Below are 15,173 nucleotides of genomic sequence, written 5' to 3' on the forward strand. Positions count from 1 at the left end.
TACAGACAATGTTGCATCGGCAGATATCTTTAGTGGCAGTTGTACCCACTCGGAGAATGTCATTTCTCTCTCCGTGCTCTCTCCGAAGGCCCCTCACGCGGGATCTTCCCCATAATACTGAACGATCAGGCTGATTGGCGAAATAATGTCATCTGCACTATCTTTCTGCGTTCTATCTGCGTTGTCTCGTGTTAGCCGTCGAATCATTTTCTGATAACAAGATATGTGTCGCCGAGGTGCAACTCTCCGGACTCTGTCCGAGAAACCGTGCAAGTTTTCATTTGACAAACTTATCGTTTTGACGGAAGGCCACTAGATCAATGGCTTAATTCTTTCTCTCTTATCAAAGTCTCCGGATGATATCTGAAACTCCCTTGGCTCGGTTGCCATCTCCTACGCTTTCCCGTCTCTATGAATCGCTTGGATGCAATTGAGCCACAGTGGCCACCCGGGTCATTATTGCGGGAGGATAACACGAATGACAACCATAGTCAAGCAATTGTGTTCAAGGCACAAAACGCGAAGTCATGGAATCCTCTCAAGCTTCTTGCTATTGGCTCCATGTCTATAGCGCTATGGGTTGCGACAAGAGCAAGAGACATAATGCAGCGTCAAGATATCGACCCATTAGACTTTGCGGCTCGAACGACCAAGGTACTATCGGAGATACCTCTCATAGACGGGCATAATGATCTGCCGTTCCTTGTTCGGCTACAGCTCAACAATCAGATTTATGGAGATAATCTTCCATTTGGTCAAGGTATAGTTTTCACGTTTGCCAATCCTTCAATCAAGACCTAATATTGACGGCATTGAAGGACTTGCATCTCACACAGATCTCAAGCGGATGCAGCAAGGCAAAGTGGGTGGGCAGTTTTGGTCGGTCTTTGTAGAGGTAAGTTCGTTGGTTATTGGACATGCGGTATTCCATGGGACTGACATCGAGACTAGTGTCCCCGAATACTTCATCTTGACGATCCAAATGTAACCACAAATCTTAATCTTCCTCGCTGAAGAGCCCTGCTAACAACCCAATTATAGCATAGCGTTCGTGACACCCTTGAGCAGATTGATGTGGCAAAGCGCTTGGTAGCGGAATACAGCGAGCTGCAGTACTGCGAAACAGCAGCATGTGCTCAACAAGCCTTCAAATCAAAGAGAATATCATCTATGCTCGGCGCCGAAGGACTTCACCAGATTGGTTCATCCATTGCCGTGATCAGGCAGATGTACGAGCTCGGAGTGCGCTATATCACCCTCACTCATAACTGCGACAATGCATTCGCTACTGCAGCAACTACAGTGACCAAAACAGGTAAAGATAGTGGACTGAGTGATTTTGGCCGCGCTGCGATACGCGAAATGAACCGATTAGGCATGATGATAGACCTCTCCCACACGTCTCACCGAACAATGCGAGATACCATAGCTGTGACTCGAGCACCCGTGATATTTTCGCATTCGGCGTGCTATGCGATTGCAAAGAGCTTGAGAAATACCCCTGACGACGTCCTTCAAATGCTCCCGCAAAATGGTGGCCTGATTATGATCTTTTTTGCGAACAAGTTCATTCGACCTGATAGCCCCGAAAAGGCCAGTTTGGAAGATGTGGTGGACCACATATTTCATGCTGCCTCCATCGCTGGCTGGGATCATGTTGGAATTGGTGAGTAGTTCTTGATAGTTATAAGAGCATATACTAAATTGACCAAGGCAGTGATTTTGATGGGACACCTACCGTTGCCAATGGGATCGATGATGTCTCGGCATACCCAAAGCTCATTGAAGCTATCATGCGACGCGGTGCAACAGATGAGCAGGTGCGAAAGCTAGTAGGATTAAATATTCTGCGTGTTTGGGCGGAAAATGAGATTGTGTCCGCTCAGATACGTGAGATAGGTTCACAACCTGTGGAGAGTTATTGGGAAGGAAGGACACAGCCAACTTGGGATGGTCCATTGCCTTCACTGAAGAAAAACAAGAGATAAAATATTCTAAATAAATTCTTTACTTTCAAGTCTTTCAAGACTTTTCAAGTCAAAGATGAAAAACGTTCGATAAGGGGCAATCCCCGCTTCTCATACCGCCCCATTTCTTCCCCCTGTGTACAATGTACGTCTAAAATATGTCTGTTCGTTCAAAGAGCATCCGGGGACAGCGACCACCAAGAGTCGCATCTTGTGAGCCATGTCGACTGTCAAAACTAGCTTGCGATCATCGGCAACCTTGCGCCCGGTGTGTTGGGCGAGACATCCCCCATGAGTGCGTCTACAGGAAGAATGCATTTAAGCGGAGTCGACCCTCCTTTACAGGTCAATCCTCGGGGATGCAGTGAGTGGTTTATAATTTGACCAGTCTGGCCTTTACCAATTGTTTTCTGATGATAATTCCAGACATCAGCTGTCTTTTAATTCTGCATCCATGTTGGAACCCATCCGGCCAACTCTCCCACCAAATAGCCACCCAAATACGGGGTATCAAGGTTCTTCTTCTTTGGACTCACTACTGGGCAACGTGCGCCAGCAAACCATGTTGTTTGGGGATTTGGAGGCAGGTTCGACCCTGCTTTCGGTCGGGCGGGATGATGAGGGGCCAGCTTACTCTACGACTCATTTCATGAACAATGCTTCGACAATCGAGGGAGCACAATTGTTGGAAACATTTGCCAGCTCCAAGATACATAACATCATCGAGCGCTTTTTCTCTGACTGGAAGGGAAACGGACTCGAGTCGCATGTCGGCGCGTTCCTCATTCAGCCATTCGCTGATGCAGTCATTAAAGAATTTGTCACCCTGCAGCATTCTCAAAATTTTCGATCAGATCTGTTAGCCCTGTCCCAGCGTTTGTTTGAAAATAGCAGCCGCGCTGTGGATATACATCGTTTGATGACCTTGCAGGGCTTTATCGACCAGTATACGGGTCCGAACCTTCGCTGGGAGACAATGGGGGTAATCCTCACACTTGTTGGGTATGCTTGCGGGAAGGATTCAACAGCTTCTTGTTCCAAAGACATATGGAGACTAACAAGGGTCGCAGTATTGCCGCAACTGAGTTTCGTGCACCATATTCTCTGTACCGAACAGAACAAGAACGGCAGACTCTAAGGATGAACCTGATTCAATTTGGAAACAAATGTGCAATATTTTGCGAGGCATTGGATGTCCTCAACGACGTTCATATTCTCTTTCTATATCAGACGTTCCAGGTGCAGTCTGTTTTCTACGGAGACCAAAGTACGTGACAAATCTTCAAGTCCCTCCTGTGCATCAAAGTGACAATTTGGCAGGTCTTAAAACGTGGCGTCGACTCAACGACGCAGCCTGTGCTCTACTCGCCGCTGGACTTCATGAGAGCATCCAAGAAGCACGCGATATGCCGTTCTTTCTGGTTGAAGTACGAAAACGTATCTTTTCCCGCTTATACAGTATCGATATCAGCTTAGCGACATTTCTCGGACGACCACCGCGCATGAGCAAGAAATTTTGCTGTATCAACTTGCCCCTTGACATCGACGAGAAATGCTATTCTATGTCGGGCCCTACTCTTGATAGAGAGCTGGAAAGGCTTGACCAGGCCGGATGGAACTCGCAGGGTCACATCCGGGCGAGCGCCGTTATGCGATGGTCAACTATTACGGCAATGATTCGTGAAGAGACGTTGGAATTGCTGCTGGGTGGGAACATATCTAATATGCAACGGCGAATAATGTGCGTCACTTGTCTCGGTTCATACAGCCGATTAGCTGATCGTTTACAGTGACTTGCACCACGAGATCAACGAGGCATGGGAGAACCTTCCTTCCTTCCTAAGGGTGTCATATCACGAACTTTGGGATAGCCAAAGGCCCCGCACAGAAATGGAATGCTTACATATGGTTCGAATCTTATATCTACAGTCTGCATTCTTGATTGAATGGGCAGCATGGCGCCATGGAATCCAACAATCGAGCCTATTTCGATCTGCGTTGGATCTTATTTGCTCGGTCAATGATGCCTTGATCCGACGGGACCAATTACCAAACCTTGGCTTTATATCTCTAGCCTGGAGAGTATGTACCCTGAACAACTGGTGAGATTTTTTTGAGCTGACTGCATAATATAGGTGGCATCATGCGCTCTCCCAGCGGCCGGGGCCCTCGCATTATATCTTCTACAGCCCTCGTCCCGATGTCGGTACAAGGATCTAGACCCACCGTCTCGACGACGGGTAATCGAGAATCTCTCTGTTCTGATTGCGCACATGGATATTTTGCATAGCCCCAATGACGGCAATTTCAAATTGTTTTCTCAGGCCAAGCGCTCTCTCCAGTCTGTTGTGGACATGCTATTGCAGCCAATGAATCCAATTGCAATGGAGGCGTCATCTACACACCTGAACACTGAGCTGCCATCAGCTGATTGGATGGTGCCTGATTATTGTGGATTTGATGGTGATTTCTGGTAAGTCAACACACTCCATCAAGTGGTGCTTTACACACTAAAATTGCCAAAGGGCCAATTTTCCCGATTGTCTATATACAGAAGAGAATAGCGATCATGCACTTGTATGACAAGTACGGTCGCTCTACTGTTGCGTTCTTCTCTTTGTTATTTTCATTATGTTTCTGTGCGTCTGGATATATCATGCCCACCAGACAACTCGACTTCCTCGCCTATACCATTGCGCATACCTTTGTTGCCCACTTCGATAATTCCTGGAACCTCTGTATTCACATCAGGTGTCTCTCCAATGGTATAACAAGCACATACGACCATAGGGTGTGGAAAACAGGGCTTCCCGTCCGCTCAGCCGTACTTAAGCCACACGCCGGTGAGTTAGTAGTTGGGTGGGTGACCACCAGCGAATCCTCACTGTTGTATGTTTTTGTTTTTTTTGCTGCCATTTAACGGTTAATATATGAATAGTCCGAATTATTCACACCTGTGATCATTTATAAAACTTACTGTAGTGTAAAAATGCCATAAACCCTTCCAGGGAAGGCGGAAACGGGACGAATGGGACTACATTACCAAGACGGCAGACCGGAAAGAAAAGGAGTCAGATCCGGGGGAGAACAGAGCCGAGCATATATGATGTAGTAGTAAGTATATGGACCAGGGTGAGGCTACGGTAGTCTCTTGGAAGTACTAAACCTATTTGGAAAATCCGGGGAACCCTGCCCAGATTTATGCATTCCCACCCCCACTTCCTTCAAACATCCTGTCTCTCTTCTTCAAGCTTCGATCCGCAAACTCCTACTTTCTTCTCTCGTCTCGATCAATCTTTCACTTCGACTGTTCCTTCTCCCACCTCCACCCCTTCCTCTTCACATTCCCTCGATTTACTAGAAATCAAAATGACTTCTTCAACCAAGCAGACAAAGCACAAACCATCTGTCTCTGAAGGGCTCCAATTAGGACCCACAAATCAAACAAACCAAAACAAGGCGGAGCGGTGAGTGAGAACCTGCTTTCGCAAAGGGGAGAAGTTCTGGATTCTAAAGATGAAGACCAATGGCTTGATCCTTTTTGCAGTCATTTCTGGGATATTTCGGATGCAGTTATGAGAAAGGCCCAACCAAGGCACGTGCTAGCATAACAAAAGTATGTTACCCTACGCTTCTATCAATCAACTCCTGACTAACCTCTTGTAGCCTACATCCAGGTGCGTTCCGACCGGGCACCTATCGTTCATCCCGGAACGAACGAATAGAGACATACCAAGCGGCCGATAGATTTCAACTCCGATGGAGACATCTACCCTGGAAGATGGCCAATCGGTTACCCAGTGATCCTGTGGGCTTTGGCCGGTACTAGGGCCACGGAACTCCCTCGCCTTGCAGTGTCAACGGCATTCGAGCCCAATTCACTATCGCCCTGGACGATGCCTCTGAGTAGAAGACAGTCCCAAGAGATTTTGACCCTGGAATAATACTCCCTATGATTGTCACACTTGGAAATCAGTGTATGCGATCCTTCAAAACAACTCACAGCCGGTCAAGACAGTGACATCAAACCCCTTATCGTACATTCACTTGCTACCATGGTATATGGTTCCAACATGATTTCGAACGCTGGAATCGGACTCAAGACTACTCTCAAGCTATGCCTGGCAGTCTTGCGTGATGAGAAGTTACCAGAGGACATTGGAGAAATCATGGGAAGTTTTGTTATGTCGTATGTCAATAAGAGGGAAATTCGGTTACTACTAGATTTTTGGAATATCAAAATGGATTGTGTATTGCTATGGATGTAGTGTATGGACTCCTATAGTGAGGAGGTAGGTCGCTCTTGATACCTTAGGCACCAATAAGGCATTTATGTTTAGGCCTGAGGTTTGTTCGAAACCCATCTCTTTTCTTATTAGTATCTCTCGCTCAATGGCCTTTTCTTCGTTATTACATCCAATCAGGCATGAATATTATTCGAAACCGTTATCAATGGACCGCCAGTCGTTGCATGCAGGATTTATCGGTAGATTAACTGATATCAAGTCACAGTCCGCGATAGGAGAATTGGGGACTCTCTCCGACAACACTCCGAAACAATGCTTGTTCTACACATCAAAATAAATTAATTTTAGCACCGAGGTTTATTCCCCGCGCTTGGTTTGCATGACATTAAAAGAGTCAATGTTACCCACTTTCAATGCACTGATCTTCGCATCTGTCTCACATTATACATTCTCATTTGAAATTATACTCACTGTCCATGAATATGGAAATCCCTCTAGACGAGAAAAATGGTTCTTTCATTCCCGAATCGCCCCAAGAATTGACGACAAGTACCCTCATCAAACCACAGGCTCGCAAGGCTTATGATTCAAATGTCACCTTTGAGGAGTACCACTACTATTCTAAGAAGACAAGGGAAGAAGAAGAGCATCTAGAGGCTCCAGTGCTCAATGTGCTGCAGCTTTTCAAAGGGAAGAAAGTCGAGGAACCGATTATGACTCTGACAGAGAAAGACTTTTCAGACCCAGAGCGGAGACTTGCGATAACAGACGAGGAATGGACAAATGCAAGCCGTTCACTTAGGTCTGCTTCATGGGGTGCCTGTAAGTCAGCAATTATATCATATCTTATATTCAACTCAAGGCTCATAATATTGTCAGGTTTCTATTTGATTACAACGGATATCCTAGGCCCATTCGGGTCGGGTTATGCGATGGGCACATTGGGTTGGAGAGCAGGTGAGCTCGATTTATTCTTGTACACCTTGAAAGAACCAGTTGACTGATTGTGATATAGGCATTGCCTTCTACACTGTTTTCGGATTCATGGCCGGATACTCTGGATATCTCCTTTGGCGCGTCTTCCTTGGCGTCGACAGCTACGAGTTCCCAGCCAAGAACTATGGTGATCTCGGATTCAGGACCCTTGGCCGGTACGGTCGCCATCTTACAAATGTCTGTCAGGCGATTTCGTTACTCTTACTCGTGGGTCAAGTCACCATCGGATTTGGCCAAAACCTATCTCAGGTATCGCAGTTCCGGCTGTGCTATGTCGCCTGTCCGGTCATATTTGCTTGTGCTGGCTTCTTTATTTCTCAGATCCGAACTCTCAAAGCGTATGGCTGGGTTGCAAATTTCGCAGTGTGGATGAACATATTTGTCATTTTCATGTCGATGGGTGTTATGGCTGTGTCTCCGCCGAACTACAAAATCTCCACTCTCGGGTCTGCTGGCAGTGTGGTTGACAGAAAAACAATCACACCGGACAGTGATGGTAACTACCCGCCGATCATGCATTACAGCAGTATCCCTGCAGGTGGGCTCATTGGGTCCGTGAATGGTATGCTGTCCGGTGTGTTGGCATACGCAGGTGCACAGCTGTTTGTTGAATTCATGGCCGAAATGCGACGACCCCGAGACTTTATCAAGGCTATGTGGGGAGCTCAATTCTTCATCTACAGCGTCTATCTAACTTACGGCTGTGTGGTCTATCATCTTCAAGGACAGTACAGCTATAGCCCGAGTTATCAAGGTATCAGCATATATGCATGGCAGACTGTGGGGAACATGATTTCTTTACTCGCTGCTCTCATCTGCGCAGGTCTGTACGGGAATATTGGAGTCAAGATTGTCTACAATAACATCCTGATGGATATATTTGGTATGCCCCCTCTGGATACGCGGGTTGGCAAGATAGTCTATGCTTCTCTTGTCCCGGTTTGGTGGACAATCGCATTTCTTATCGCCGCAGGCGTTCCAGATTACGTTGGCTTCGTCAGCGTCATTTCCGCTTCCATGCTTTTGAACCTGACATTCACTATGCCTCCCGTTTTTGCCCTTGCATTTGACATCCAGAAGAATTCCATTCGTACGGAGGCGGGCGAAGGATTCAACCCGATAACTGGAGAGGTGCTCCGGACCGAAACAACGACGGCAAGATGGATCCGTGGTTTTTGCTCTGGTGGTCCTTTCCAAGTTGCAATCAACATTTGGCATGTTTTGTTCTCCCTGGCATCACTCTCGATGTGTGGGTTGGGCATGTGGGCGGCCGTTGTTGGTGAGTGCTATTACTATTATTTTGTTCACTCCATACTAATTTCTCTCCCAGGAATGGTCGATGCCTTCAAGCTTCCGCAGCTAAACTCGTTCTCTTGTGTCTCGCCACTCAATCTGAATGGCTAAGACAGGCTTTCCAAGCCAGTGAATCTAATTTGAGTGCAATATTTATACAAGAGTTGAATTTACCATCGAAATTTCATTTGATTTATATTAGTTTGGAGAACATTATCAACACAAGAAATTTCATGGGATAATTTTGTTCAATTATTCTCAAACAGATATAGAAGTAATTCTGTACGGCCCAATTTCTAAGCCAATTAACTCCCAGCTCTACGTAGAACAAGTTCATGGTGTTAATCAACGCAAAATGAGATTTAATTTGCTTCCAACGTATGTATCACAAATAGGAACAAGAAATTCATGTCCCGTTGTTTGTCAAAATCTCCGTTTCCTTCGCAACCCTCCATTCCTCCTTCAACCATTAGTGCTGTATCTCGTTCCCAAGCTGCGGCAGGGGTTGGCTGAACCATTCTATCTGAGCTTAAACATAGCTCACACTAACACTGTTGCTAGTGATAGAAGACTTGGTCAAGACAGCGTTGCTCTGCTTGATATCCATGAGAGTAGATCCAGATGGGCCCACAGACTTTCCACCAGTTGTAGCCTTTGCGTTCGAGAATGTGACAGTTCCAAAGTTGACAAAGGGAACCAACTCGCCATTGCTTTCAAAGTCCTCAACGATCCATTCAGCATTGTACTCGCAGAGATCTCCATCAACACCACCGGTGAAAGTGTGGGTAACAGATTTGCCTGTAGTCACATTCTTGACGACAGCAGTACCGGCAGTCTTGGACTTGGCGGTTACGGTGACTTCAATCACATCTCCAGCGGAGATCGAGATTCCGGTGAAGTCATAGGCATAATCCGGGTACCACTCGTACCAGGCATCGTACGTTACCTGGCTTCCTTGGATGCAGAAGTCAACTCCGGTTTGGAGGATGGCGGTGCTGCAGGTATCACCGTCAATACCGACCCAGGCGGAGGCGCAGTACTGCTCGGTAGATGAAGCACCGGTGGGAAGCTTCGGGGTAGGAACGGTGAATTGACCGGTGACAGAGGTATAGCCGGTGCCAATAAGGACAGCGCCGGCCCAGTTGGTGCTGTACTCCTCGTGAGTTGTTCCATTCAGCTTAAGAAGCTCTTTGGTGTCGGGCTTGTAAGGCGGACGGCTGATTCGGCTGATTCGGCCATCAGCTCGGGCAGCGTTGCGAGCTGCGCGGCGTTCGGTGAGAGGAGCTGCGATGGCAGACGTTGTGAGCAACGCTGCGCTGAGAAGGGTAGCTGAGAACTTCATTGTTCGAGTCGGATGATTGAACTGTTGAGAGAAAGAAGTGTATTGACTGTGTGAATAGAGAAATAGACTCGGGGAGATTGCCGTTTATATAGCTGTCTTGTCTAGTTGTAGCTTCATTGAAATTACACGACAATCATCTCGAAGTACTCGAACTAATGCACATTCACGGTGTATCTTGTTCAATGTAACATCAACATCCTTGAAAAAGAAGAAGTAAGCCTCATATCTTTTGATGCCGTCGGAGACCGATGCATCAACTCAGAATCGACCGTGGGCTGAAGAATTTCACTCTATCCGCGCAATGGCTCGCGATTCAGGCCACAGGTATCGAGGTGCCTTAATTGCTCGGAGCTATTTCGTGTATCACATCCACACATACTCAGCAAAGACCAGGGTATGAGTCCAATGGCATTGTCTATTCTCGATGCACGCTAAAATGATACAAGCTCCAACCCTCCGGATTTCCGACGGAGCCTAAAGGAGTTCCAAGCCAACCTAGCTTAGACTGGTGAAGTGAGGAGAAGTGATATAGATTAGCAAGCGGCGTAGATATGCAAAATGGTAGTTCCGAACTAATAGGGAAGTGATCGCTCTGTTCAGATCGCATCAGGAGGAGTTATCTGTAAGCAATAGCAACTTGATGTGACTGTGGCTTGGGAGCTAATATGGGCTTGTTCCCTAGCCATTAGCCTGTCAGTGATAAGAGTGCCAAGCTTTGGACAAGCAACGATGCCCAGGAGAAAAGACGGGAGAGGTGGATAAATGTGGATGAATAATGTGGATACTATTTACCCCTAGTATTTATACTCACAATATAGCTACTTATTATATTGTATTCCTGGTGTAGTAGCATTATAGTAAGAGAATACTATATTCAGGAACAAGATATAATCATATTTCCCCCATAAACTCACTCCCTGAGAAGAAATATCCCCGCATCGGAGTTTCCGGTGCAGATTCGTGCGGACTTCGCAGACAAGCTAGTCCACGCTAACTTCATTCGATGATAATCTCCGAATCTGAGCGTCAGCCTATTGGACAGTGATGCCGCAATTCCTTTAGTAACAAAGTATAAGATTCGAGGTGAGTTATGCCTCTATGAAGAGTCCGGCACAATTCCCTCAAGCCCCCGGGTCCTTCAAGCCACGGCGCTTGGACTTTTGGCTATGATTACAGCTCCCGGCAGTTGATAGATATTCTGAGTCTTATCAAATGAATACGATTTGCTGGAACTTGCCCCATGAAGATATGCCGCCCACTTGGCCCTATTACTAACATATTCGCATATCTCCATTCCAAGGTTCTCCTATAGGCAGCTTTATTCCTGTACCTATTTCAGCAGCTGTTAGTATTTGATTTTGACTTCTTCCTCTCCGAATACTTCCCTTTCACATTCTCTTGGCTCTCTAATAACTATCGAGCATGCAACTATTGAACATGTTGTCGGTACAAGGAAGCGTGCATCCCCGATATTAATGTCTCATCGGGATAAATATAGTAAAGAAAATCTCCCCGTGGACTCTCGCATGATGCGGTGGTTGAAAGAGGTTTTTTGCTCCGGTGTTCAAACGGGGAATGTATGACTCCATAAGCACTATTGAGTACTGTTTAGGGATACAGTCTCAATAGTGCCGCCAGACGCGCGAGTGTCCGTGAGTCTATTCATCTTTGTTCTCGAACTTCTCTCAATTGTCGGTGGGTTTTGATTCAGCTCTCTCCAGGATCTAAGGTCTTGCTCTTTTTTCGTTGTTTTTAAGTCTAGCTCCAGACATTGTATACCAAGTATTGCGTTGATTTTCCTCCTGTTATGGCTCTTGTTGGACCTATATTCTGATAGAATTAAGCCTACTTACTTGAGAATCACATATTGATTCTGGCCCTTCCAATCCGCCTCAGTATATTGGACATCTTGTATAGGAGAACAAAGGGTAAACCGAGGACGCTGATATGTGCGGTGTGATGTCGTTCTTTGTTGAAAATTCATTGTTTATATTCGCCCAGAGGGCAGAACCTTGCATGGTTCCTGGGGTCTGCAGTTGAACAATGAACTTAACTCGAGAACTAATGTTTCAAATGCATGCTCAGGCGGTGCCCTTCCTAATCAAACTAGGTATTCTCGAAAGATTTATTTTTTCCCCTGAATATCCAACTATCTATAAAGGAAAGACTGATCTCCGTGATGGAATTTGCATTCAAAGGTCAATGATCAATGCAATGCATTCCATTCACATCCTCCTCTTTCTGCTGCTTGTCCATATAGCCGCAGCCCAACCCGGGCACGCCGCTAGCAATTCTCATGGCCATTCAGTCACCAAGCGCGCTGCATTTGGGCCGGGTGCTGATGGTGTCTGCCACACCTATACCATTCAGAGTGGTGAGACTTGCGCAATACTTGCCAAGCGCTACCAAATCACTACAGCCAATATCGAGACTTGGAACGCTGGAGCCTGGGCCTTCTCGGGTTGTGCCAATGTCAGGCAAGGCGACTTTGTCTGCCTCAGCTCCGGTGCCCTTCCTATGCCGGTTGCTCTCCCACATGCTACCTGCGGTCCTCAGGTTCCCGGGACAAGGCACCCTGCCAGTTATTCAGATCTCGCCTCTCTAAACCCATGTCCTTCAGATCAATGCGTGAGTGCTATAATTGTTCAAATGGTGCACAGCGATCCACACTAACTATATCTCCAGTGTGGTGCGATGGGTGAATGTGGTACTACATCGGACTTTTGCGATACGAGCAAGAGGTGTATCTCCAACTGTGGAGTCAAGAGTGCAGCAAAGGAAAGCACAACCAAAAAAGCTACTTCAATGGCGACTTTGAAAACGACCGTCGCAAAGTCTACTTCGAAAACGACCGTTGCAACGACTACTTCAAAATCCACTGTTTCCAAGACTACTGCTGCAAGGACTAGTACTACTCAGACCAAGTCAAAAACTACGACTACCACAAAGTCGACGACCACCCAGAAACCGATGGTAACCATGACCAGCATAAAGGTAATCTGGCAATCAAAAACCACCAGCAGTTTCAACCCGGAAGCAAGTTGGCAGATTACAATCTATAAGGATAAGAAGTGCAAAGGCGATTACTTCTCTGTTCAAGGACACGAATCCAGCAAGGCTGGAAATTGCTTGGTCTTCCAGGACAACAAACAGACCGAAATCTCGGATACAAAAACATCATGTCGATGGTGGACTGATGGTGGGCTTCACTGGGATACCTGCTCCTCCAGTAAGCTCGTAGCTCCCAAGTCATGGTTTATCACCAAAGGCCAGTGCCTCTTTTACAAGGGCAAGGAATGCAAGGATGAGGACTATTTAGGACAGACCTATACGCCTGCTCAGAAATGTCAGTCTGAGGATACTGGAGCCATGTCTCCTCAATTGAAGGGAGATCAGAAAACTAATGCACATGATTGGGGTTCAATGCGGTGTTTTTATGCGATCCCTTTTGATACATCGGGGAACTAAGGGTTGTTTCGGGTGGAGAGCTTCAGAATATATAATCGAGAACCAATTTGCTATCAGAATCCCTTCAAAATTATGTAATAATTGGAAGTTTATTGGAAGTTTCATGGAAAGAATATTCCAAATCATAGATAATTTCAATTTAAAGTGAAAGAATAGTCCTGGGAAACAATTCGAACTAAGAGTCTGATAATCTCAATATTGGCTAATATTTTCGTCAACCAGCCAATGGTCGAGTTAACTCGGTCACATCTTCCTTGGTCTAGTGGTGATGATTTCCGCTTGTCATTAATACCGATAAGCGCGGGAGACCGGGGTTCGATTCCCCGAGGGAGAGATTTCTTTTTTTTTCCCCCTAATATCTTCTATACGTAATATCTTCTATACGGGAAAATTTAGATTTCATACTGGGCTTTTTTTTGTAGTGTTATAGACTTTTACGCTTAATCACTGAACATTTTATGATAAAAATATTGTACATGTTATAAGAACATGGAGAGTCTAGATATACATGCTTAAGGCGTTCCTGCCATCTACGGCCCTTTCCCTCTTCCCTCAAGTCCCAGATCACCTTCTCATCTCTGAAACCATTTCTATCCCAGTCTCTTTTTTATTGATTATCTTTCATCCATGCCAAATAACCTCGGACTCTTATTCGGATGTCCTTCTCGGTAAAGCCCGAGTACACCTGAAAGTAACCAGCCATGGCATTCTGGGTGGACTGGGAGCTATGGGAGAAGCTGAGCGTGGTAAGTACACCACTTATCATCACGGAGAACCCCTACTGACCATTATCATTGACAGGTACTAGCCATGCTGATCGTACGTGACTCCATGGTAACGCCAAAAACACAACTGACAAGCTTCGCAGGGTCTGGTGCTCCTTTATGCCTTTTGCGTCCTTGGCTGGAATCGCTGGATGACGAGCAAATACGCCGCGGCAGAGGCGAAAGAACAAGAAGAGGAACCTGAAGTGTACCCGATGCTGCACAAGGATGACATCCCGTTCGGCGCCAGAGCTTTGGAGAGAGGAATAGAAGTTGAAGGAATTTGGGTTTCAGATCCCAACACACCCATACAAAGCCCGTGCCAGCCCGCAACTCCAGTTGGAAGTCGGCCAGTCAGTCCAGCGCCAAGATCACTGCATAGAACCGTTGACACCCCCAGGCCCTCAATGACATCTCAAAGATCCATGATCAGCCCACAGCCTATCCCACCCGCTGCTCGACGTGCAGTCGTTTCTGAGCTCGATCTAGCCTCCGCAGGCTTCACCTATGAGAACCACAGACCCGGTGCACTTTATAGTCGAGCCAGCCTGCCCACACCGAATGTCATTCGTATGTCGCCTGCACGGGAGGAGTCACTGATCGGTATGAATGACACAACTGGCGGAAAGCGTGCTAGCCTCCCTGCGGGAATATTCCGCACAACATCTCATCTCGACACGAAAGACTACCGAGTAGGAGGGGATGGCGCTGATGACGACATGGACCATGTCCCGGTCCTGAGTTCGTCCTCTTCTGGTCTTTCATCGGAGACTAAGCGGAGTTCGCAATCCCTTAGTAAGTCGAATTCGCCATGATCTAGGGATCGAACAAAGAAACTAATGTGCCTCATTCATAGAACGTCCTCGCCGGCGGTCATCTGAAGAGTTCCGACGCAGGATGAGCGCGATCTTCAACGACAACATCCAAATGGGCCTGCCATCCGAGCAACTGGAGTTCAATCCGTCTCTACGCCGGTTCCGGAGGTCGTGGCTTCGTCCCTTTCGTCCGTCGCTCAGTCCTTCTAGAAATCAATAGTGGGAAGATGTGGTTGATGAAATGTCATTGTCTCGCAAGGAAACCGAATTGATCGGAATAG

General features: G+C 46.7%; 7 protein-coding genes across 7 annotated transcripts; 6 read left to right on the forward strand and 1 right to left on the reverse strand.

The window, feature by feature from the left end:
* Positions 1-847: 847 nt before the first annotated feature.
* Positions 848-1,674, forward strand: N7517_000932 (Peptidase M19 renal dipeptidase; the record flags this gene model as incomplete). Its single annotated transcript, XM_056718662.1, has 2 exons — positions 848-895; positions 1,042-1,674. 2 exons carry the CDS (start codon positions 848-850, stop codon positions 1,672-1,674), a joined length of 681 nt encoding a protein of 226 aa, XP_056582797.1.
* A 747-nt stretch (positions 1,675-2,421) lies between these two features.
* N7517_000933 (fungal specific transcription factor domain-containing protein) lies at positions 2,422-4,444 on the forward strand (the record flags this gene model as incomplete). Its single annotated transcript, XM_056718663.1, has 5 exons — positions 2,422-2,969; positions 3,038-3,234; positions 3,288-3,708; positions 3,758-4,049; positions 4,103-4,444. 5 exons carry the CDS (start codon positions 2,422-2,424, stop codon positions 4,442-4,444), a joined length of 1,800 nt encoding a protein of 599 aa, XP_056582798.1.
* An 892-nt stretch (positions 4,445-5,336) lies between these two features.
* Positions 5,337-5,692, forward strand: N7517_000934 (uncharacterized protein; the record flags this gene model as incomplete). The annotated part of the gene is made up of 3 exons (XM_056718664.1): positions 5,337-5,434; positions 5,541-5,583; positions 5,645-5,692. 3 exons carry the CDS (start codon positions 5,337-5,339, stop codon positions 5,690-5,692), a joined length of 189 nt encoding a protein of 62 aa, XP_056582799.1.
* A 1,004-nt stretch (positions 5,693-6,696) lies between these two features.
* On the forward strand, positions 6,697-8,614 carry N7517_000935 (putative amino acid transporter; the record flags this gene model as incomplete). The annotated part of the gene is made up of 4 exons (XM_056718665.1): positions 6,697-7,036; positions 7,094-7,171; positions 7,230-8,489; positions 8,541-8,614. 4 exons carry the CDS (start codon positions 6,697-6,699, stop codon positions 8,612-8,614), a joined length of 1,752 nt encoding a protein of 583 aa, XP_056582800.1.
* Positions 8,615-9,032: 418 nt separating this feature from the next.
* On the reverse strand, positions 9,033-9,845 carry N7517_000936 (A4/G1 family peptidase; the record flags this gene model as incomplete). The annotated part of the gene is made up of 1 exon (XM_056718666.1): positions 9,033-9,845. One exon carries the CDS (start codon positions 9,843-9,845, stop codon positions 9,033-9,035), a length of 813 nt encoding a protein of 270 aa, XP_056582801.1.
* A 2,202-nt stretch (positions 9,846-12,047) lies between these two features.
* N7517_000937 (Peptidoglycan-binding Lysin subgroup) lies at positions 12,048-13,313 on the forward strand (the record flags this gene model as incomplete). The annotated part of the gene is made up of 2 exons (XM_056718667.1): positions 12,048-12,473; positions 12,531-13,313. 2 exons carry the CDS (start codon positions 12,048-12,050, stop codon positions 13,311-13,313), a joined length of 1,209 nt encoding a protein of 402 aa, XP_056582802.1.
* Positions 13,314-14,014: 701 nt separating this feature from the next.
* On the forward strand, positions 14,015-15,112 carry N7517_000938 (uncharacterized protein; the record flags this gene model as incomplete). The annotated part of the gene is made up of 4 exons (XM_056718668.1): positions 14,015-14,059; positions 14,115-14,132; positions 14,182-14,872; positions 14,934-15,112. 4 exons carry the CDS (start codon positions 14,015-14,017, stop codon positions 15,110-15,112), a joined length of 933 nt encoding a protein of 310 aa, XP_056582803.1.
* Between the last annotated feature and the right edge of the window lie 61 nt (positions 15,113-15,173).

This window comes from Penicillium concentricum, assembly GCF_028827145.1.
Source record: "Penicillium concentricum strain IBT 3081 chromosome Unknown utg000001l_segment0_segment0, whole genome shotgun sequence".
NCBI lineage: Eukaryota > Fungi > Ascomycota > Eurotiomycetes > Eurotiales > Aspergillaceae > Penicillium > Penicillium concentricum.